This window comes from Leguminivora glycinivorella, chromosome Z, assembly GCF_023078275.1.
Source record: "Leguminivora glycinivorella isolate SPB_JAAS2020 chromosome Z, LegGlyc_1.1, whole genome shotgun sequence".
Taxonomy (NCBI): domain Eukaryota; kingdom Metazoa; phylum Arthropoda; class Insecta; order Lepidoptera; family Tortricidae; genus Leguminivora; species Leguminivora glycinivorella.
In genome coordinates, this window is record NC_062998.1 from 9,724,378 (window position 1) to 9,750,395 (window position 26,018).

General features: G+C 38.1%; 1 protein-coding gene across 1 annotated transcript; it reads left to right on the forward strand.

The window, feature by feature from the left end:
* The first annotated feature begins 2,172 nt into the window (after window positions 1-2,172).
* LOC125240986 lies at window positions 2,173-20,794 on the forward strand. Its single transcript, XM_048149230.1, has 14 exons — window positions 2,173-2,314; window positions 3,144-3,350; window positions 5,151-5,325; window positions 5,718-5,876; window positions 7,931-8,034; window positions 8,511-8,618; window positions 9,918-10,123; window positions 10,572-10,708; window positions 12,114-12,245; window positions 12,799-12,987; window positions 13,735-13,868; window positions 14,609-14,731; window positions 17,726-17,853; window positions 19,212-20,794. Exons 2-14 carry the CDS (start codon window positions 3,150-3,152, stop codon window positions 19,345-19,347), a joined length of 1,932 nt encoding a protein of 643 aa, XP_048005187.1. The 5' UTR covers window positions 2,173-2,314; window positions 3,144-3,149; the 3' UTR covers window positions 19,348-20,794.
* The last annotated feature ends 5,224 nt before the right edge of the window (window positions 20,795-26,018 follow it).

The window sequence follows — 26,018 nt, forward strand, 5'->3', positions numbered from 1 at the left end:
TCACTTCAGATAAGTATCTCAAGAAATGTATGTCATAGTGCTTCCCTATGTTTAAGACCTGAAATATAAAGTCAAAGTTCAAAGAGTGTTCCTGGACGATACTAATCATTTTTAGGACAGGAAAATAGTCAAAATATTAAGCAAATATGGCACTTCAAACTTTCTGTCTATAACTGCCACACTTTTTGAGATTCTCGATATCAAGTTGGTGTCGAAAGGTAGCGCACATTGATAACTTCTTTACATGCACAATGTAGCATCAATTTAAAAGGTGAATATATGTATACCTTTTATGAATATAAATATAGCAAGTATTGGTCGATAAAAAAATAAAAATAAAAGAGAACTTGCCTTCTCTAACCTGCCAAACCACTGTTCGTCCATAAGGCAATCGCAGACCGCTGCATACCGTTGAGCGTACACCGGCGGGAAGAATACCACTCCGCATTCGTCATCGTGGTCTGCATACACCTGCTCTTCGATTTCTTCTTTCACGTTCATCAGTCCGTTATCACTCAACTTCTTAAGAAGTTGAGTAATAAACGGAGGCAGCCATCCATCCAAAAGTGCCAAAATGTTTTCACGGAAAATAATCAGCATCTGCAGTGCTATGATCATTATGCAGCATTATAGGATTTTGGGATTTTTAATGGAATAAAAGTATATTATTATAAATTAATTATATTGCAAGGATTTCTGCCAAAACTATTGCAATGACATGTTGATGTTCATATGTTTTGTTGATGTTTTGAATTTTGGTCCAATGTCTTTACTCTATGGTCAATCCAAATGACTGTCAATGTCATTTAAATATTTGGCCCGTTTAAGTCACTATTAAAACTGCTCTATAACCAACGATCGGCAGCCAGTATGGATCTAATTGCCCCTAAAGGGTAACGAAGTGCTGGACAATGCATACCACGCCCGATGTATTATGTATTATAGTCTAGTCATGAAAAGAAAGAAAGAAAAGTAAGAAAAAATATTTATTTGGTATAAGAACACATAACAAGATACATAGATGCTGCATACATGCATAGGATCATGGTGGTCTAGTCCAGCCCAAAGAGCATACAATCACTAAGTTTTAAGAGTCGGCACCACAAACTACTAAGAAGATACTACGTATGTCGGCACTCTCGAACAACCCTCGAACCGACTAGCTAGGAACATACTACGCGGACGTCCGTCGTAAATCGACCGCGACCGCGACCTACCAGTGTGCACGGAACAAAACATCCAGAGAGCCAGATTTCGATCGGACGTCCGTGCGCTCAAGGCCACGTCCGCGTCCGTCGACCGATAGTTTGCACGGTTATGTGTATTTACGACGGACGTCCGCGTAGTATGTTCCTAGCTTAATGCAAGCGTTTTTTCGACGGTCGTGACGTCATGTCACTGCTACCAACACAAAGAAAAAAATCGCTAGGGCTCGACCAACACAGTCCCTAATATTTATCGATATCGATAAATATGCGATATTTTGCAGTATGGTGACTTAACAGTAAATTTATATATCGTATTTAAAAAATGTCTGGGATGTCTTTCAGAGGCGTATTTCAAGGATTTGGCGTTCAAGGCGGAGCCATTCAGCTTTACCGCCCTGATAAGTGACGATAAAGTATGAAATTTAAGAAAAAATGCTGCTTTGCTACCCTAAAAAGAGCTTACCGCCTTTAAAACATAGTGATTCTATGCTCTTTGGTCTAGTCTAGTAAATATGCCGTTAAGAGCAACGTCGAGTGCGACAAATTGTTACTTAATGCAGACGTGCCTCGGTCAGACTATTCCTTGATCGAGAGACCTCCTTTAGCTAAAGCACTTAGCCGTTGAACTTTTGCAGCACTAGGTTTTTGCCATTATTCAATTTCTAGAAACGGTTCGCAAAAGTCATCGAACTGAACTTCAGTTTATGATAGAAAATAGCCGACGGTCGGGTGGATTAAATTCGTCCTGCTGTATTAAATGCCATATTATTATCAAAATGCATCTCCATGCCGCAATGATAATAAAGTTGCATGTGATTTTTTTTTATTGCAGTATGGAACAGTTAAAGAATAAATTGATTTCTATCCATCACAGAACAACGGATCCGGAATTTCGGACCGGTGTCCATTACGAAATGACATGTGAGACTGAGAACGAGACGTCGTTGAAAATATTTTATTCGTATGGCAATAAAAGGCAAAAAAATATAAAATATTAAAAAGAAAGTATCACGAACACGAACAGAACGAAAGAGAATTAAAGCCTTATTCACCGCTGAAGTTCTCCAAAGAAATTGGTTTTCAAGATCTTTGCCAGACGAATTTAGGTAAGTTGAATAGTTATAATAATTAGCTAATCAAGTTCATTTTATTACAGATATTATATTCTCCAAAATACTACTTTGATGGTTATGGAAAGCAGCGTCCATTGTCAGTTTTTTGTAGCCACATCCTCAATCTTATTGTGGCACATGTTTCGCTTGAATTCGGGCAAAAAATTAATAGTTTTCTCGTGCGTTAACCTGTAGTATTAGCTCTGCCGCGCGCTACTGCGCTCCAGACTGCTAAGATAGACAGCCCGTATTTGCAATCCTTCTATGAAGTACCCACTTTCGTCGTGCCTGTGGTTAATGTTTTGTGACGGTCTTTTATTAGATGTGATTATTAGGTCGATAAAATTACTTGCATTAATTAGCATGCCTTTGTAGAATAGTTACAGCGCTAGAATTAGTCTAGTATACTGAGTATACAGCTCTGTTGTGTCTAGAGGAGTGTTCAGTATCAATATTTACAATTATAGTGTGTACAGCTGAACACACATGGTATTTTTTTAACTCAGTAATAGCATTATAGGCGGTTTTGTATTCATTTTGTTTTGTTTAAGAACATACTTGTATACTTAGGATCTATTAAGTTCCATGGCTAGCACTATTGTTTTATAGGTAGGTACTAGGTACATCAAATGTCAAACAATAAGTGATTATGCAAATATTATAGAACTAAAGATACAAAATTGTTAATGAAACTGTGCGCAACTTAACTGAGTTTTAATAGCCTACTTTTAGGGATACTCACAGTAGTCATGGTCACATATGAATAATTTAATTTTTTTGTGTTACTGATATTTTCACAAACTAACACATCTTTTATTTACAGGCTACGATGACAACACCAACACCTACACTTGATTCGAAACTCCGCAACCAGCTGACAAGGTACATCCATACGGGAAATGAAGTCCCTAAGTATTACCCGGGCTGCTGGACGTCACAAAAATACTTTCAAGTTGATAATTTGAAAACGATTGATGAAGCACTTGCTAATGGAGCCAACAATCTTGAAGTTGTTGATGTCATTTTAAAGGTAACTTGTCAAACATAATTGCTGACATTCTGATGGGTATGCTAAATGTAGGGCTGCCATCTCGAATTTCGCCAAACCCGGACAAACATTCCAAAAAACCCGGACATTTGGCGTAAATCGCATTTTTCCCCCGGACGTTTCCGAAAATAATATTTTAAAAAAACAAGACCTTTAATTTTCATCCATTTATATTTTTAATTTCACACAATGTGTCATTTGCAATAAACAATAACAAAAACAAAACAATTTTTATTTTCAAAAAAATAAAATTTTTCTCTTTTTAGGGTCCCTTGAAATTTGGAATGTTATGAACATTGTTTACCGCTACAAATTGAACCCTCGTAGATAACCAAGTTTGATAACTGGTTTTGTATGAGGAAAAATAATTCTTAGCTAACTGGGTATATGAAATAAGATTTATTTTTTCTTCGTAGAAAACCATTATTTTTTGGAGTTTTCTATGAAGATTTTTTTTCTTAGTTTACCCGGTTATGAAATGGTTTTTTTTTTCTTGTAGAAATCCATTATTTCTTGCAGTTTTCTATGAAGTTTTTTTTTCTTCTCAGCTTACCCGGTTTTAAAATGGGATTTTTTATTCTCATAGAAAACGTATCGAATGAGATTTTACCTAAAACTTTAATCTTTCAAATAAATCGGTTAACATTACAATACAATACAAATATTCTTTATTGCTCACCAATATAACAAGATGACATCAAAGAATTAAGCATATAACTAATTAACTATAGCATTATAAAGAATTATCCCAGAAAAACCATCATACTATACAGGTCGCGCAAATTCACCGACAGATGGCGATATAGATACACAATAATGCTCATTAGTACCTATACTTCTAATCAAGTCATTAGAGTTATATGAGATGAGATTATTTAAACCATTTAAAGTTTGACGGAACACTCGGTGGGCGAGTCCGACTCGCACTTGGCCGGTTTTTTATTATTTAAACAGATATTAGTTAGTCAGTCAACTTAAATTCGCTGATAAATACTTAAATTCAATGAGGTGCTTCCGGTGGCTTGCGGTTGCTTGAGGTGGTTGCCCGGACACTTTTCATATAAGGACATGAAAAGTGTCCGGGTTTTCCCCGGACACTTCTTGACACCCCGCCCGGACGGCCCCCGGACGGCCTCCAAACTAGGACAAACCGGGAAACCCGGACGGATGGCAGCCCTAGCTAAATGTATAATAGCCCTTCTTTGATGGATAACTATAATAAATTAATAAAAAAGCCTTTTATTTCTCTGAAAAATAAAATATTGTTTTACATATTTCATATAGTTAATTATATATCTCTACTACATGTTTAAAAAAATGTTTTTCACTGGATGATAAAATAAATCATTGTTTGCCATAAAACACTTTGAATATAGATGTTGCCATATTGAATCATTTTTTATGCATTAAAAGAAAATGGCATAAGCATTATTTTTATAATGTATACCCCTTCAAGAGATTATTAGATCAAAAAGACTTCACTTGTATCTTCTTTCTTAAATCGTGTTACCCTCATTTACTCATGTCTTGGCAGTTTATTTACCTCCTCCCACCCCATCTGTAACGGCCCAGCCATGATATTGGTCTAAGCGCGACAGCGGTGAGCGGCAGCCATACGTGCAAATGAAAAGTCCCATCGCCGTGTTTTGTTCCAATGTATGGCTGCCGCTCACCACTGTCGCTTCAGCTCTTGCTGAACAGACCAACGCCAAGTCGACTTAGGGTGGCATGGTTTACGCTTGTATCAAAAATTCATAATTCATAATATCCTATTCTACACAGGCATACAAAGATGGGTGGTACACAAGATTTGAAACCATTGCATTTGCTCTCACAAAGTGCCTATTGCTCGGAAGCAGTGATGTCAAAGCCGCAACTTACAAAGCGGTCGGACAGATTTGCAACACTCCTGAACAGATGATGCTTTTCTGCAAATACACAAGGCTATTCAAAACAGGTACATAGTTATTTAAATTACATTGGCTTAGCTACATAGGTTTCCTTTTAATTTGACACAATTTAATTTAATAATTTCCTGTTATAAATGTCAAGAAAGAAAGACCCACTGAATTTTATCAATGATTTTGAGTTTAACCATAAAATGTTAAATTGCGATCTGATTTGGCTGTGTCCTAAAACTTTGCGTTTTACAAAATGGGGTAATTCTTTAGAGTCTTTAGACATTAACAATAACATTTCATGTTTATAACTATATTATTTATTCAGGGACCATATTCTTAAATGCAGAATTATTGCAGGCTTCCTCAGGATAGAATAATATCCTAACCTTACATTTGCCCGCATTACAAGCCCCTAGTATTTGTAAGTAAACCACACATTTATCCACAGGTAATGGCCAAGGTTGGTGCAGGATCGTCAGGTCATGGTACACCTCCAAGGACGCCATGGAACTAGCGAAGGAGCTCACCAGAGTGAAGGCTCGCCATGGCCGCTCTCACAACACACTACTCAGGAAGAGTCATGTTAAGATCGACGAAAACGACAAAGGTGTGTAGCAGCTACCAAGTCCATCGGGGTTTAGTAATAGTACATTGTGCAACAAGGGGAGGAAGTTGAATATTACTAACGAGAGTAAGTTAAATCGCGACGGCTTGCCGGAGCGATTTAAAGACTCGAGTTAGTAATATGCATACTCCCCAAGTTACACACAATTTTTTTCATCACACTCGCAATGTAAAAAATGTGTAAATAGATGTAAAAAAAAGTTAAATACGGTACAAGAAATTTCATTATTCCCTTGGGAGAACGATTTTTCTATAACACACTCTCGGCCTGCGTGCAATAGCACATTTAAAGTGCGGGTGTGATGAAAAATTATTCTTAATTTTTACTTAATGTTATAGCTATTTGCCTAAGCTAAACGCCCACTACTCAACAATGGGAGGACGAAATTATAATCGCTGTAGGGCCTTTTTGGAATAGACTGGCCACTCAGAGGAAATACTGGAAAGAGATGGAGGAAACCTTTGCCAGGCACACTGAACTACGCAACTTCATCTAAAAATCTTAATCTAAAATAAAGCCTGACAAGATTTTATTTGACCCTGAAAGAGTGTCGCTACAAACCGCTTTCATATGGCAATAATGTTCGGACGTCATGTATAATGGGGACAGCGTGTACTGGTTTCGCGTAAATATTTGTAGAAAATGAAAACAGGGTTTTAGAGAATCAAAGTTTAATAAGCATGGTTTAAATACTCGCTACTTGTTTCCGTACAGCCTAAAATCCATGAATCTTGTGCCTTTATCCAAGTCGTCGATGTTTATTTTGTTTTTGCGTGGGACCTTGTTTTATACTGGTGTCAATGATGTAACGGCTTCCTTATTTCTATAAATCTTTTTCACGGCTGAGCTACAGACACCTTAAATAAGAACAAAAAATATATTAAGCTAAATCGAAATTAAATAATCAGTACAGGAGAACTGCACTATACATTGTCAGTACCGGACATGTCAACAACCGATTTCGGAACATTGTTATCGAAATACTGTGAAATCCTTCATCCTTTTTTGTTGTTAGTAGTTTATCTCGTTAAGTATAATTATTTTCACTTTTTTAAATATTATTTTGGGCATATTTGCGATGAAACCGTTAGAAAATCTAAAATATTTACTTCTCGTTTACATCACTGACATTCAATGACTTTCGACGACGGGTGTCAAATATTAATCCTTGCCAGTAAAAGAAATTAGTTCAGCTGAAAATCCGCAACGTGGCGAGGGTCAAATAAAAACTTGTCAGGCTATACATCAGACCATGTTCAGAAGAAATAGGCAGATAGGGTAGAGATAGATAGATTTGAAGAGTTACTCTTTGTGAAATAATTTAGTCCATTCAGATGTAGTGAAAGCGGACTCACCCAATTAGCGCAACTCATGCAAGGCTCGTCTCAATACACAGATTGTTAAAATTGTCTTGTTAGTAGAAAACATGTCTAATTTCCGTTTATTTTAAATTGACTGTGATTCTTATGATTTTAGTACACAATACCTAGTAGGATCTATGAACTAACAACACTTTTTGATGTTTTTCTATACTTTTGTAATTTCCTAGCAATATGCACCCTGGGGCCTATTACATAACAATTTACAACTCATATTACAAGCGGTAGTCCCCCTCCAATTCATTTTATAAGAAAGAGAGTTCCACTTGTAATACAAGTTGTAAATTGTTATGCAATAGGCCCCTGAATGTAATTAACTAATTACTAGCTTTTGCCCGCGGCTTTGCTCGCGTTAAATTCGAAAATTGCGGAATGCTCCATACAAATAGTGAAGTCCCCATTTTAGGGAAGAGGGGGGTTAGAAGGAGACAAAAAGTAGCCTATGTCACTCTCCATCCCTTCAACTATCTGCACTTAAAAAACCACGTCCAGTTATCGCTCCGTTCTGCCGTGAAAGACGGACAAACAAACACTTTCCCATTTATAATATTTGTATGGATGTGTCTCATCTCATCTACCTAGTTATATACTATGAACTATGCTACTGCAACAGATTATTTTGTGAAATATTGTTTTTGATTAAAAATAATCTTTCAGCTCGCGACGCGGTTATAAAATACGCTATCCACGGTTTGAAAAAGGCTAAGCAGCTGGTAGCCGACAACGAACAAACAAAGACTGTTCTCGAGTACATACAAAAGGTAAAATTTATATTTTTATGGGTTTACATAACAGTTACTTGTATATATTTTAAATATTTGAGACTTCAGTCTTACTTTAGATACGGCTCAAATTATTGACCTGTATATATTTCTACTTAGAATAGAATAGTTTATTGCAAACCATGGTAAACAGTTGATACAATAATATATTATGTAACACATGGCACCCTGATACGGTATTGCAAGTTAGTCTTATGTCTAGTTATGTTAGTACACAAGCACATAGTAATATGTAATGTACTAATGTACAATAAGACACAATTTGTCTAGACTTCAGTTGCTCGATCAACCTCTTTCAGCACTTTGTGCTCTTTCAGTTCTTTGTAAATGCTACACATATTTATATTCATTGTAATAAAGTTTGTTAAGGCTGTAGTCTGTGTCCAAGGCTCGCCTAGTAATAAGAACTTGTAAAATGAGCATATTTTTTAAATAAAATATGTTGGTTTACTTAGGTGGAGGACTTGAGACACTGCGAAGACCCAGTCGCGGCGGCTGCGATGGTTGAACAACACCGGTTCACGCTTGACCACATACCCGGACATCTGCTCACTTCACAGGACGTATGTTATTCTATATTTAGCTTTATTTATTTCGTGGGCTGTGCAAAGAAAAATTAAAATGTAGCCTTTGGAGTTTGGAGTCGATTTTTGAAGTTCAACCACGCGATTTGATGTTTTTCGTTCGCTTATTCCACTAGGTACTAGGCATTTGAATTCTACTAATATCTGAATCTCAATTTATCGCTCGTATTTTGAAAATAGTATTATGCCGTTCACCGCAGATTTTCGAGTGAGCGTGACATAATCTCGTCCGGAGCTCAAAAATCGACCTCCTGGGGCCCGTTTCTCGAAAGGTACAAGCCTTGTATTACAAATGCGCGAACTGTCAAATCGTATGGGTTGTCATGGAAACACACTTGTAATACAAGGCTTGTACCTTTCGAGAAACGGACCACTGATCTTTTTACATTTCCTTATTCAAATTATTTTCTACCTCTAAAAAGCCTTATCCATACAATTTGACGACCGGTCTGGCTCAGTCGGTAGTGACCCTGCCTGCTGAGCCGCGGCACACCTCGGACACTGGCGATCCAATATATGAAAGAAGCGCGTTCCTAGCACACAGTCTAAGCTCGTGTAGGTGAACGCGTACTGTGCTTGTATGAGTGAGATATGACAGGTCGACTGTTCGCGTTTTTGACAGGCGGTAACTGTGAGGTAACCGAGAGGGGGTGGGCGGCACTATCAGCGGGGAGAGGGAGTGGCCATACTGTACGATAGTACTCTTTATTATACTGTGGCCGCGGTCCCAGGTTCGAATCCCGGTAAGGGCATTTATTTGTGTGATGAGCACAGATATTTGTTCCTGAGTCATGGATGATTTCTATGTATATAAGTATGTATTTTATCTATTTAAGTATGTATATCACAGAACTTAATTTAGATAGAAGAAACAAATTCATATATTTGTATAGGGGCCGAGCGTGTCAAATTTTGTACTGAAGTTGATTCTTGCCTGTAATTTTAAATATGTCTCAGGCTCTTGATTGTTCATAATTTTTGTGTTGTTGCAATTGAATATCACGTAACGAGGCATTTTTTATGTTTTGGTTGACTTCAACTTACAAAAATTGACGCCCGAAAGCTGCAAGCTGCGAGTAAAGACGGACAACTCAGTGGATTTCACTGAGTTCATTTGACACGCTAAGTAGATACGTTTGCTTGATCTATGGTATATATGACATCTGTGATGTATATCGTCGCTTAGCACCCATAGTACAAGCTTTGCTTAGTTTGGGGCTAAGTTGATCTGTGTAAGGTGTCCCCCAATATTTATTTATTTATTTATAATTTTCTCAGGTATGGGACGCAGTACTTCCACACATGGAGCTCAGCGATCTCCTATACAACGTGCAACGCGTCCACAACATGGGTTTCCTCACAAGCGACTCTCCCACTACCGCCATTCTGGTGTCGTTGCTTAGCAACAGTGACGTTATTAAAAAGTCGAAAGTGACCCCCATTGAGGTGTACATCACGCTGAATAACTATAAAAGAAAGACAAGGTTGGTCATATGGTTATTATTTTTATACCGTATTTCATAATTCGCCCATTTAATACAACATGCAATGAGTCCACAACCAGAGATTCCTTATAAGCGACTCGCCCACCGCCTCCATTCTGGTGTCGTTGCTTAGCAACAGTGACGTCATCAAGAAGTCTTAAACTACCTACCTAACTAGAAAAGTTATATATACCTGCTTAAGAAAAGCCTTTTCCCATTGAGATTTTTTTTATCACCAGAACTTTCGCGAATATTTGATTTTCTACAACCACCTTTGGTTTCGATATTTCGACTACCACATTTGTTTTCGATATTTCGACTTCGTTAATCTCTCTTATTAACATTACAAAAGTTTCATTCACAATTTCTCAGAATTTTACTAATACATAATTAATCATGGCATGGCAGGTATCAATGGACACATAATAATATACAATACTTATTACAGACCGCTGAAACACGAGAAAGCAAAAGTAGCCGTGGAGAAAGAAAGACGCCGCAGAGCCCGCCAGATATTCGACAGCAAAACCGGCCTTTGGGAGTGGTCTGTCACACGCCGCCACCCCAAAGAGGTCAAGCATTGGGGTAAGTCACCTAAAACTATGTTTCTTGGTTTTACCAAACAAAAGAGAAGCGGGTTCTCCGGCATCTGAGTCAAGTTCACGAGTGCCCATCCCGCGGGTTCATGATTGCGAAAGTGAACACGTCGTAAATAGAGGTGAAGAAATATTCGACTGCAAAACCGGGCCCTTTGAGTGGTCTGTCACCCGCCGCAACCCCAAGGAGGTTAAGCACTGCGGTAAGTCACCTAAAACTATGTTTCTTGGTTTTACTTAACACATTCCGGTTTTACCAAACAAAAGAGAAGCGGGTTCTTGGATGCGGAAAAGTTAAATAGATGTGAAGAAATATTCGATGACAAAACCGGACTCTGGGAGTGGTATGTCACCCGCCGCCACCCTAAGTCCGTTTTCACATTATCCGATCGGATGTCGGAAAGATTCCAACGGAAAAAATCCAAGATGGCGCCTGTAATGTATGGGATATCGGTCCGACATCCGATATCGGATCGGATAATGTGAACACGGAGTAAGGAAGTCAAGCATTGGAGGTAAGCTGTTATTTGAACTATTATAAACCCATATTTCTTAGTGTAATAAAATAATTGAAGCTCATACAATACAAGTGTCCTGACTTGACCTTACATTAACTTTTCTAAAGTAGCCGGCTAATGCAAACGTGCCTCGCCCGAGGGATCACACGGGTTTACCAGTCGCGTGACCTGCCTCGTGACGTTTGCCGCGAGAGCAAATGCTTCGCAACGTGCTCAGCAGGGTTAGCACATGATTGCCGCGGGAGTATGTCGCCGCGAGATAGACTACCCGTCCTTATGTCATTAATACAGTTAGAAGAAGACGTGTGATCTATCTCGCGGCGACTACTCTCACAGCCATCATGTGCTAGGCCTACTGGTGTGGACACACGTGATAAACAAATACGTGACTTATACATTAAAAAAATAAATTAATATAATAAGTTGTTTATTTCAATGTTTTTGTCGAATTTCATTTAAAATAATGAGATTTACGTTGCAATGGTTATTCTTTATATTGACGACCGGTCTGGCTCAGTTGGTAGTGATCCTGCCTGCTAAGCCGCGGTCCTGGGTTCGAATCCCGGTAAGGGCCTTTATTTGTGTAATGAGCACAGATATTTGTTCCTGAGTCATGGGTGTTTTCTATGTATATACATAGTATGTATTTATCTATTTAAGTATGTATATCGTCGCTTAGCACCCATAGTACAAGCTTTGATTAGTTTGGGGCTAAGTTGATCTGTGTAAGGTTTCCACAATATTTATTTATTTATTTTACTTAGTAAAAGTTCATGAAAACTTCAAGGATAATTTGTAAAAATAGAAAGTTTGTTTTTGAAAACAACATGGCCAATCATCCGTATTACAATGTTTAAATATGTAACATTTTTGCAGGCATCGATCAACCTCCGAACCAAGCCGTATTGAACGCGCTGACGAATCTGGTGGACATGACCTGGTCGCTCACGCCCAAAACTGGAGCGCGCTACCTTATCACCATGGACATGAGACCGCACATGTTTAAAGGTAAACAACTCTTTGAACTGTAATGCTTTTAACTGTCAAGATATTATTATTAAATATTACTTTTAAAATATATATAAATTTTGATGAATTTGTTGTACAGTCGACTACAAAGAGATGTATCCACTTTTTCACCTTATTGCATTGTAATAAGGTGAAAAAGTGGATACATCTTATAGTCGACTGTACAATTTCCATATTGGTATATTAATTTACTTTCAGTTCCACAAAAAATGATATGTTTAAGTTTAACTGAATTATTAGTTGAAAATACTCTTAATAAATACTGTACAGTGTCTGAGCTTTCAAAAGGGCCTTCGGATTTTAAAATGTGTAGAACTGTAAGGCAAATCACTGGCCATTTAATTTTACCCGAAGACCAACGCTTTGTTAGAAATCTCGCTAGTTGTAGGTTGTACTTTCCTCATATTCTAAACGAAAAAGAGTGTTTGACACCAATAAAAAACATAATTTCAGTTTGAGACTACATATTGGCACTTGGCATTTTCTTCGAGTTCCGAACTACCTCTTGGTTAACAATCCCCTATACCCTCAGGCCGCCATTTCTGCAAGAACTTCGTGCTATCCAAGAAGGGTCGCAAGACGACCGCCACAGCCACCCCCACGAAAACCCCCGCGCCCGCTCCTGTCACCGCCGCTGGCGACGGCGACGCAGAGAAAAAGTGCAAGAAACACCTGCTGGCCGAGTGCTTCTACAACAAACACGTGTCGCCGGGACACGCTGGTAAGATATACTGTCGTACTTACTCCTTCCGAAGGACTAGGTACGAAGGAGTCCTTCATAAAATGTCCGCTACTACGATGCTAAAAAATAACACTGTCACCAGCGATAGCGAAGCCTTGAAGTGGAAGAAACACCTGCTGTCGCAGTGCTTGTATAACAAACACGTGACTCCAGGACACGCTGGTAAGATTTGCTACCGTGGTCCATTTTTGGCTGTTCTCATGCCCTAAACTTGGTTCGTTTCACACTAAAGACAGGTGTCAGTGTCACCCAAAACAATAAAAAACAGCCATCATGAAATCATGTGATCAATCATGGTGACTGTAATTTTTTCCATAATGCTTATCATCGTTATTGCCTGTGTGGTGACAGGTTAAGAATTTCACCAACCCCTGTCTTCCCGTGGGTGTCGTAGAAGTCGACTGTGGGATTTGGGTTAAAATTGTGGCGTAGGCGAGAGGCTGGCAACCTGTCACTGCAATGTCACAATTTTCGTTTTCTTTTAATTGCCAAGAGTGGCACTGAGACTTTAGTAGTTGCATGTGCTCTGCCTACCCCTTTATGGGATACAGGCGTGATTGTATGTATGTATGCTTATCATCGTAACATAAAAAGTTAGGGAAGCTTGATGTTTTTCTTCGCGTCAAACGCACACTAATTCGCACACAAAAAGGAAGTAAAATCAACAATTTCTATTTTCTACATTGTTACTGTTTACAATCTACTAAACATATTTGTGTTTTGCAGCTATCATTCTGGCTCTTCAAATCCTGAAGCGGGAGGATAACGTGAAGCTGGCGGTGTTCACGGACGAGGGCGTCCAAATCGTCAACATCGACAAGAAATCGGCCTCCATCGACCAGGCGGAGTACAATCTCAGGGTAAGCGTTAATAGTTTAACTAGCTTTTGCCCGCGGCTTCGCTCGCGTTAGAAAGAGACAAAAAGTAGCCTATGTCACTCTCCATCCCTTCAACTAACTCCCCTTAAATAATCACGTCAATTCGTCGCTCCGTTTTGCCGTGAAAGACGGACAAACAAACAGACACACACACTTTCCCATTTATAATATTAGTATCCTGGATAGTATGGATTAACTCATACACTTTAATATACCTAATTTTTTTTTCGGTTCTTTTTTTTATTATTATAAATGGGCTTACTCTTGGCCACAGACTAGCTAAAGGCAAAGACGTGGCCTACGTTGGAGTGAGCTCGCACAGAAGATGCCTGTTCACTCTTAATTTGAAGGTGTATTTCGAATTTTTACTATTATAGGTCCTTAAAGAGACGATAATACAACAATTGTTTTTTTTTAATTCTGGCCCATTAAGCCTTACCTCTTTTATAAAAAGGATAGGCTTTGTTCTTCGGGCCTCATAAAGCCCCAGGTATACTGAGGGTGCATTATTTTAATTACAACCAAAATGTGCTAGTCTTAAATAAACGTTTTCATGTCGTTGTAAACGCAAGTTTCTATATCCTTTTAAATTCTTGAAAATTTGAAAAAGTGAAATAAACTAACGATTATAGTAAAAATAGGCCATGAAGTTATATTGCCGTTATATTGACAGATCGCGTTGAAAATACTTAAAACTCCTATAAATCAGAATTTACCAACAGAAAGGCAACCTCGGCCGCGTGCAACTAGACGCGCCCATAGAATGGGCCGCCAAGAAGAAGAACAAGTACGACGTGTTTATCAATATGGTGGACCGGACCACGCGCTACATGGAACTGGAGCAGGTAAAGATAAAATGATAATTTATTTTAGGCTTGTGTAGTACATGTACTAATAGTACAAAAGACACGATTCCCTGCACTGTACTAGACCGAACTAAGGTCAGTGTGGGTAAGACCGTCTACCCGGAAAGACCGTCTATTGACTATAACTTTTGTGTTTATATATCTACGCCTCTCACACCTCCGGAGGTATACCAGTTTTTCATCCTCCAGCCATTGGTCTTCAATACATATCCCTAGGACGAACACAAGTTAACAATAATCTTGATTCGTGTTTCGAACTCGAACATCGAGTTTAACATGGTTCCGCAAAAAATTAAAATAAAATAGAAGCAGTCGGAATATTTGTATATCATGTATGTAACGGAGTCATTTAATAACCGTTCTTTCTGACTAGTACTATTAATCTACTGAAAACGCGCTCAATTTCTAGTTTTATGTTCTGAAATATGTAACTTAGAAATTGTGCCTACTCAGAAAGTCCGGCATAAAAGAGAAAGGCAAGACCGGCATATGATAAACAAGGAGTTGCCAACCTTTTTTAGGCTTTATTGGAAATAAGTCGAGCGTAAACAATATCAATATATAGGTAAGGTACGTTTTATAAATAAATAAATATGTTTTCAGGGGTGCTGATTTCAAAATTAATGACCAATCTAGAATTTGACTTTGCTGGCTGTCACTTTGACACAAAATTCGCAATGGGTGTCATCAATAGGTTTTCGGAGGTGCTGATTTAAAAATTAAAAACTACTTTGGAACCTGACATTGCTGACTGTCACTTTGACACCAAAGTGGTCATGGGTGTGGTCAAATAGGTTCTCGGGGGTGCTGATTCCAAAATTAATAACCAGTCTGGAATCTGACATTGCTGACTGTCACTTGACACAAAAGTCGTCATGGGTGCCGTCAAATAGGTTTTTGGGGGTGCTGATTTCAAATTTAATGTCCAATTGGAAATCTGACATTGCTGACTGTCACTTTGACATAAAAGTTGTCATGGGTGTCATCAATAGATTTTCGGGGGTGCTGATTTCAAAATTAAACACCACTTTGGAATCTGACATTGCTGACTGTCACTTCGACACAAAAGTGGTCATGGGTGTGGTCAAACAGGTTCTCGGGGGTGCTGATTCCAATAACCAATACAGCCAAAAAACTGTTTGATGACACCCATGACCACTTGTAAGTCAAAGTGACATTCAGCAATGTCAGATTTCCATTTTATCATTAATTTTGAAATCAGCACCCCTGAAAACCTATTTGACGACGCCCATGATGACTCTTGTGTCAAAGTGACAGTCAGCAATGTCAGATTCCAGATTGGTCATTAATTTTAGAATCAGCACCCCCAAGAACCTACTTAACCACACCCATGACCACTTTTGTGTCAAAGTGACAGTCAGCAATGTCAGATTAAAAAGCGGTGTTTAATTTTTAAATCAGCACCCCCGAAAACTTATTTGACGACACAGCAGACGAATTTTGTGTCAAATTTACTGTCAGCAATGTCATGATTTCAAATTAGTCATTAATTTTGGAATCAGCACTCCCGAAAACCTATCTGACGACACCTATTACGATAAGAGTTCAATCGCCCGTTTTAGATTCACGACCCGTATATGAAATATGCCATGCCATGCCTGGATCAGAGATAGGTATTAATCGATTAACTTTTTATCAGACTAATTGATCGTCTTATTTTAATCGTTAATCGTTAGTCGATTATTTTTGTCCAACTCTGGTAGTGACTATAGCAAAACCAAGCATTGCTAAGAAATGTTACCAAACAAATTCATGTATCCTAATATCGTATCTATTACCTTTTCTTAATAACAAAGTTTCAAAAACAGATAAGTAGTCGACTGTAATATCGTGACTAAATTGGATTCGCAGATGTTCGTTGGAAAAACAGTATTATGCAATATCCGGACCTGAAAAGAAAAGGTTATGAACCCCATCTACGGGACATATGCCGGTCTTGCCTTATAAATAGAAAAATGCTTATATGTTCAAAATTTCAACGTTATTTTATTAATTATCTAGCACATTCTGCCTTGTTATTACGTAAAATAACAATGATCATGATTTTGAAACCTAGTCTCATATGAAATTACGCGACAACAAGCATTAGACGGTCTTTCCGTGCTCATCGCGGGAGGACGGTCAACCCGCCGAGCCTTAAAAAATGTGATTTTTATCACTTAAAAGTACCTTATTTCACCAAAATGTTGTAAAAGCTTTGTAAAATATAATATTTGCTATCCCGTAGGACCATGCGCATTACGCCAGACTACATTAATTATAGAGTTTTATCCACTCAAACTTTATTTCAAATATGCCGGTCTTGCCCGCACTGACCTTACTCCCAAATGATTCTGCTCTCTAGTACATTTTAGTACACTCACAAACGCGCAACAGAATGGGAGCGAAGCGACAGTGACAGCAAGGCGATCCGTGTGATCCGACCGCAACCGATCTAGAACCGACTGATTCGTACCGATTAGCTCTCGGCTATTAGTACGAGCGAGCGTTACTGTACGCCATATGCACAATTTGTCTCTCGCTCTCTCGGTGTACTACTGTACTAAATGTCCTAAAAGAACGACCTAGTACACTTCAGAGATCGTACTAGTTGGGAGCGATCTTTTCAGTGAACGAGCAGGCACAACTCTGATTTATTTGTATTACCAGGTGCAAGGTGTCCCTAATACTTATGATACTAGAGCTCTTTAGAGAGCGTACAAGCTGCCAGCAGCCGTGTCGCAGTTGCTAGCTCATTGAACATACAACGCCGCCTGTTGTCGTTGATTGCGTGCGTGAGTGACACGACTCACTAGTACCTAGTTCTCGCGTACACATACATACATACATACATGGAAATGATGCGCGTGTATTGCGTGGTTTACGTGCTTAAACTCATTTGGTATGCAAAAGGGTAACTTAAACTATTACAACGTACGTTACAAACCATTTAAGTAAAACATGGAATTGCAGGAACAGCGGGGTGGGCGCGGAGCTGGCGGCAGGTTCGGTCCGCCGCCGGCGCCCGGCAAGGAGGTGCCCGACCACTGCCCTGTGAGGGCGCTCATGCGTTATAGAGCGGCGGTTGAGGCGAACGCCAAGTAAGTGAAGACTATTGTAACGGAGCTGTAAGTTCCTCTTTTTGACATGATAGCGTCCACAAAACGTAAATTCGCGCGACCTAATGAAATTTTCAATAAAATCCTGTAATAATATGTATGATATATATGTATATATATGTGTGTGTGTGTGTGTATAGTTATATGTATGTATATGTATTTGTAAATTATATGTGTACTTATGTTTAGTTTATTTAGTATGCTTTCTTTTATTTCCTTTTATTGTTGAAATTGTAGCACCGCTCACAGTCTCTCTGCTTAGCCTCAAGGTTGACTGGTAGAGAATGCCTTAAAGCATTAAGTCTGCCTTTTTGTACTGCAAGATTTTTCTTTTGTGCAGTAAAGATTAAATAAATAAATAAATAATATTTAAAAAAATCAAGTACTTAAAAACAATATTTCGCTTACTTTAAACATAATGTAACACATGTTATATTTTTGCGGATCTTCGTTAGTGAGTATTTTACGATAATATTAATTTATCACGCAGCATTGACTTATTATGTCATTTATAATTCATTTTTATTTTAAAACTAGTGCTGTGGCAGAGTCTGTCATTTCGATTCAAATGACATTTCAGTAAGTTGATAGAAATCATATATTTGCTTCGGCCCCTCACGGCTCAGCCACGACATTGGTCTAATCGCGATAACGGTGAGCGGCGGCCATATATTGGAGCGATACAAAGCGATGGGACTTTTCATTCGCACGTATGGCTGCCGCTCACCGCTGTCGCGCTTAGACCAATGTCGTGGCTGGGCCGTAAGGGCCTAATCGATTCTACCAATTCGTAATGTGTCAAAAATGTGAACTTACAGCTCCGGGACAATAATTACCAGGATAAAGCTGCAAAGAGCCGTGTCTACACTGATCGAACAGCCATGTGAAGCAATTTTCTCGAGTGACAAACCTTCGTCCTCGCACGTCAGCATAGACCAGGCTAATTTAAATAATGGAGGCGCGAATGTTTATCGTTACATAGAAAATATTGATTTCTCGCCTTTTTCTTGTGACGAACTTGTTTGATTGGCTATATTGTCTTTTTCTACTCATCCTGTGTTAAACATAATCCACATGCTTGGCAAACGATAAGCACGAATGTGTGGACGTTGCCTATTTTGTTTGGTATTTGCTGGTGATTGGCATCGCTGTTTGTTTTTTACACATATCAAAAGGATGTTCGACAGCCAAACTTAGATGACGTAAACCGTACAGATGTAGTAAATAACCTTTTACTATTTCAGCCGGTCTCAGTACAAATAGCACTGAAGTTGACTAAAGTAACAGGACACATATTAACGTTACTTCTTTATACAAACTAAACTATATTTGTTTTTCAGGCTTATCGTAATGTCGCTAGCATCGCACCGCGTCGCGACAACCGACGGCAGCCACGAGGGCGTTCTCGACATGATCGGCGTCGACGAATACACGCCCAAGGTCATGGACGCGTTCACACTCGGACACTTCAAGTAAACTCTGTCTGTCCGTATAGAAGGGACCTAACGTGGGTCCAGGCGGCCTGGGCGTAACTACGTACGACGCATTCGCTGTATCTGAACGCCCTTTTATACTCCATCAGGCTTCGTTCGGAGCATTCGACCGCCTCGTAACTATGTACGCCGCATTCTCTCTATCTGGACGCACCTTTTTACTCCATCGGGCTTCGTTCGCGGAGCGTTCGACCGCTAACTACGTACGGAGCTTCGCTGTATCTGGACGCACCTTTACGCAGCGAAACCTCAGCATTTTGGTACGTTTACTTTAAAAGACGCTCGGTGTAAGCGTAATGCAGTAAAGTTGAAGCGTAAATAGGTCCCTTTATTTATGCGGTATGATAACAGAATAAAGTTTAGAAGCGGCGCTGGCAACTTGTGACTATTTGGTTGAACAAAACTCTAATTGACTAGTTTCAAACACGATATATAAATAAAAACATTCTGCTCGAAATTACTCTTGATTATTTTAATTATGACTTTACTTTTGATTATTTTTATAAAAACTTATGCAGTGAATATTGCAACAACCCTTGCTTTTTTAAATTCCTAAACGTTGGAATGCAATAAAAATAGTTAACCTCCCAGTAACATAATTAGAATTAATGTAACATAGAATCGAATATCTTTTGAAATGAGATTTACATATATGTTGATATAGAAATTGAGCAATAAAATGGGAGTTTAACAATATACACAACACTAATAAAGCGTCACCGTGTATTTATATAGGTTTAATTTTAAGTTCCTTGTTCCAACTCCGCTTCTACATTCGTTAAAAACACATCAACGCGTCAATTCCAACATTTGGTCTTTAAGTCGTAAGAAAACTACCGGTGTACCTCATTATAGTAATCGATTGATCTGTATGAGTTTTTTTTAACCACGAAGTGTTCCGAAAATCGTGATTGTGCGTCTAAAAGTATTTTTTTGAATTTCGAATTTGTTTTGGCGTAGCCGGTGGGCCGTCATGGCTTCGGCCGCTTATCGTGTAGCTTATTTATCTTAAGATATTATGCTTGTTTTGCTTCTGAAATTAGGTAAGGGAAACGATTTATTTATAAGTTTTCTTGTTCCCGCTTTCGTTATTGAGAATTACTGAGTTATCAAAAGATCTCCGGTTATCGATAGTACATTTTTTGAGTCGAGGAAAAGGTTAATGTCAGACCTACCGTACACATATCGCTAATACTATATATTATTAGGCAACTGCCTTCACATTGCATTGCAGTTTTGTAGTTTCATGATGACAATATTCTGAAATGTCTACAAGGTTCAATAAATTTATACAGTAAGGGTCTTCCCAAACATGTCGATGTGGAATCGGCTTTCGCCGTCCAAAAATGGCTCGTTAGTATAAAACTATGAACATGTGTACGGATGCGTTCAGCGATGACGACGCGTAAGCCTCTTCTTACTAATAAGCGATTTTTAGGGTTCCGTAGCCAAAATGGCAAAAACGGAACCCTTATAGTTTCGTCATGTCCGTCTGTCCGTCTGTCCGTCTGTCCGTCTGTCACAGCCGATTTACTCGGAAACTATAAGTACTACAGTGATGAAATTTGATGGGAATATGTGTTGTATGAACCGCTACAAAATTATGACACTAAATAGTAAAAAAAAGAATTGGGGTGGGGCCCCCATACATGTAACTGAGGGATGAAAATTTTTTTTTCGATGTACATACCCGTGTGGGGTATCAATGGAAAGGTCTTTTAAAATGATATAAAGTTTTCTAAAAAACATTTTTCTTAAAGTGAACGGTTTTTGAGATATCAGCTCTCAAAGTCGTAAAAAGTATGTCCCCCCCCCTCTATTTTTATAACTACGGGGTATAAAATTCTAAAAAAAATAGAGGTGATGCATGCTAATTAACTCTTTCAACGATTTTTGGTTTGATCAAAGTATCTCTTATAGTTTTTGAGATAGGTTGATTTAACTGTAATTTTGGTTAAATATTTGCTGCTACGGAACCCTTTGTGCGCGAGCCCGACTCGCACTTGGCCGGTTTTTTGGTCGACTAGAGCTGATTTCGTGTCGATAGGTTTAGGAAAACCCTAAAGTAACTATTTAAAACGTGAATCACATAATAGAATGTCGTGTATAATCCAGAAGTTTCATTTAAGTTCCGCATATATTATGAGTAATGGTGTGGTTCACTAATTTAGAAATTTTACTTGTCTGATAGCTAACGATTTATTTATAAAATTGTTTGGTGTGAAGTTGGCATTTTTATACCAATTATGAGACTGCGTTTTAGAAGTTTTAGTGTTTCATGAAACGTGACAGAAACTTATTTATATTGGCACACAATTAATGTTTTACAACAGGATGAAACTGTAACATTTCAGAAAAAAACGTATTCTTTTTTTATAGTTTATATATTTTAGTGAAATTTTAGAAAGTAATGGTATGTAGCTTAGCTCTTACTGTAGCTCTGAAGCATATTATGTCAAATGATAGGCCCGGCCAAATGATAAATATTATACATTTATAGCTTTCGACAAAATACCTGCTCACATGATTCCATTTAAATTACCTTCCAAACTACATTAAATTGTATAAACTCGTACCCTGAATCGTTAAAAATTTGATGTTGGAGATCGAATTCACTTAGTTTTTGTATTGCATGTGCTTAGCAAGTATACATAATGTATAAGCAAGTTTTGTTGAGACGTAGTTTAAGCATAGTACAGGGTCTTTTTGGATATCAAAATAGGCGCCTGTCTCTCTTGTTTCACACAAATAATCGGGTGATAAGAGGTAGCCGAATATTTCTTTTATGTAAAGTTTATAAAAGATTATATTTATTACACCTTACTATATTATTTGCACCCTCCGAGCATATGGACTTGCCAGTACTTTGGTGATATCCATTAACACAATGAAAAATATTATTTTATCTGTGTAACTAAGTGCCTCGTACGAATAGTGAGTCGTTAATGTTTAATATTATATTTGCCAAAGTAATATGCATTTGTAATTTAGCCACAAAGTACTGGCGGACTTTGAAGTTGTATTTTAAATTATGGTATGTACGTACAGCATTTTATCATTATATGTATTATACCGTATTGGAATACATAACATGAGACCATTTGACTTTCTTTACATAACGACTGTACATATTTGTATGATTTTAAAATATAGGACTATTTTTGAAAGGTATATTCATAATGCAGAGGTGAAATTGTTAAGAAAGAGGCTCGCGGCGTGTGGTGTTTACTTTTATTCTTGTGGAGAGGTAAATATAACAACTAATTCCATCACTCAAGTATGGCTTCTCTTTCTTGACTATTTCTACTTTTCTCCACAAGGCCCAGTCTACCATACGCAATAGTTTAAACAATAGTGTCGCATTTCCTTTAATCAGCAATATTTCATGTTTTACCGTTCTCGAGTTCGACGTGGAAAACTGCTATATCTTTAGCTTTACAGAAGAAATGCTGCTCTATTATTATTTTAATATGAATAGGTAATTCTATGACAGGCCTTACGAGATTTGAAAACATTGCATTCTTGAGACGTAATGCGAACGCAACGCGCTAATGCTAATGCGAACGAAATTCTCCAAATCTGTGATGACTTTGGTACTCTCTGATGGTTTAAGTGTTATTATCTAAAATAAATTCGGAAGTTTCATGAACATCATATTGTTAATTTACGCTTTGTTTATCTACATACAACAAATCGTTTTGTTAGAAAATATTTTAGATAGTGTAATCCTGTAAATTTTAAGTATTATCTTTGTTGGTCGACGATACAATTGTTATAAATTGCGATTGGTGTCATATAAAGCTGTTGGTAGTGACTACTTATATACGTTACATATGAAAATCTCTCGGGAGCCATCGACAATAGATACCTATTATCGATAAATAAATTTATGGCTAGTCACTATATCTCAAAAATAGCATTCTGTGATTTAATGATACCTTGGCAATTTCGGACTATTTAGGACTCATAGTATTCGGTCCTGTGGTGGCAAAAACAGAACATTCTCGAAATCGTCAGACAGAAATTACTGAAAAAAAAACAGATTTTTGTGTCGTCTTTATGTAATATAGGTAAAACCGATGAAGAGAAACGAAAGTTAACTAATATGAATAAATAACTTCCGAAAGTGGTATCCCACGTCGAATAAAAAAAAACTACATCATTTATTAAAATTAAATTTCTATTCGGTGGGTCACTCTGCGGCTGACCGTACATTAAACACCACGGGGCCGGATCCTATACAAGATACCTAAGGCATATTTTATAAGGATGCTGCCGCATTAGGGATAATCTATTATATATAGTATTACGCATGTAATTTAAACACTTCCTGTTGTTGTTTCATTTTTTTTTAAATTAGTGTTATGAAGTTTTATTTTACGTTTTATTTTCTTTTCAGACACATTTGTAAACAAGAGCTTGCTTGTGCATTTTTTTATTTATTTTGGAGAGAACTAATTGATCCGTCCTATTTTGAATCGGAACATATTGAAACACATAAACAGCTTTTAGTTTTAAGTGTTTAGTACATAGTTACAATGATAATTATTATTATTTATAACCCATCCACAGCAGCATACCAATGGCACCATTAAAGATAACAAAATGTAACATTTAAAAAATGTACTCGCATGTTTTTTCATTTCATGATAATTAAACTCTTGTGTAAAGTTGACGTTTTTTATTTATTTTCCTTGGTTCTACTGAGACAAGTAAGAATCTATCCACAGCCTTTCCATAAAAAGGTCGTTTTCCTACTCCTGTACTGTATTCGTCATATACAGAGTCGTGCATAGATCTTTAAAACCCTACATAAAATATGTTAAAATAAGTCTATAGTATATTCGTCAAAAACGCATTTGTAGGCTTTGTAGCAGTGTATTTAAGGGCGTTTTTCTACTACCGTACTGTTATTCGTCATTTACAGTGTCGTGCATAGATCTTTAATGGATATAGCTTGGGTGCGCGGGGAGCCGGCCGGGGCTGCTAGCCGGCGCCTGGGGAGTGCGAGCGGCAGGCTTGGGCGAATAAACAGGGAGGCCGACGCGTCAAAATACAAAAAGCAATGAATTGAAAGTTATTCTAGAAAACTACCGTTTGGTTGCGAACATTTCGTAACCGGCTACAAACCGGGAATTTTGATTCCTATTTTGTAGCAGGTTACGTATTGGACCAGAGTAGTACCGTTTGGTAACTAAGTTTTGTAACTGGCTACAAAATGGGAATCAAGATTTCCGGTTTGCAGCCGGTTACGTATTGAGCCAGTGTTTGGTAACTAAGTTTTTAAACTGCCTACAGAACGAGAATACAAAATTCCCTGTTTGTAGCTGGTTACGTATTGGGCCCGAGTTACTAATTGGAGTTTCTACCAAATTGAAGCTAGGACGGTACACGTGTACATACGGATAGAGCGAAAGTTCCTAGTTGACTACGGAACCCTAAAAAAATACTCAATGTCAGCATTATTCGAATAAATCATGTATTCATAACGGCAAAAAAATCCCATTTAGTAGACAGTTACAATACGGGATTATTTTTCCCGTTTCGAAGCCGGTTACAAATCGGTTATAATAGGAAAGTCGCAATTTGAGGCCAGTTCCGAATTGGGTGTTTTTTCCCCTTTTGAAGCTGGTTACCAATTTTTAGTTACGAAACGGTACTAAACGACTATTTTCAAAAGTAAATGCATGGTCGTAGAAAAAGTATTATATGCAACGGTGTTTAACTGAGGCATAAAATACTCGTGGCGTCTTTATACTCTTTATTAACCACACAGCGATGCAACTCCACTCCCAGGCCACACCACTCGCCTTGTCCTTCTTTAAACTCCGGTTGCATAATAGTAGTTTATGCAACGTGATATTCACAATGTTTCCTGTATTTTGACGTAAAGGTTTGCACTTTGGGCCCATTTCTTGAAACTATAAGTTACAATTTACAAGCAGTTGTCGATGTCTAATATGACAAGTTGGAAAGAGACTTCCAAATGGGCCCCAGCTCCCCAAAGCCAGTCCCGCCGCCACCCCTGCAGTAACGTTATACTTAACATTGCGTTGCCATGGTTACAGAGCCCAACAATGCTTTTACATTTTTTTCGTTACGCCGTGGGTGCGCGGGAAGCTGGCGGGGGCTGGCTTTAAAGATTATGCACGACCCTGTAAGGCCCATTTAGATGGTACGAGTTTCTCGCCTCAAACGTACGATTATCTCGACCCTGTAAGGCCCATTTAGATGGTACGAGTTTCTCGCCTCAAACGTACGAGAAAAAATATCGTATCATGTAAACTATGCGTACGATATCGCACGAGAGGGGGCGATAATCGCCTCGCCTTTGATGTTTGTATGTCTCCGTGTAAACAAAACTCATATGCGAGAATCGTATATGAGTTTATACGCTACTCAGTCGAAATTAATTCAGTAGAAATCATGTAAAACCTCTCAGTAACTGCTAAAACCAAAAATAAATTCGGCTTATTAATATTATAGAGTTAAAATGTTTACTGGCATTTTACCCCATATACCTATACCTATGGGGAAAAATGCCTACTATCATTTAAAAAAATGTTATCTATATTCAATAATATCCTAAAATATTCTATGTTCAATATTATCCTAAACCTAATCGCAACCAAGATTTTATTAGCTAGGTAACGC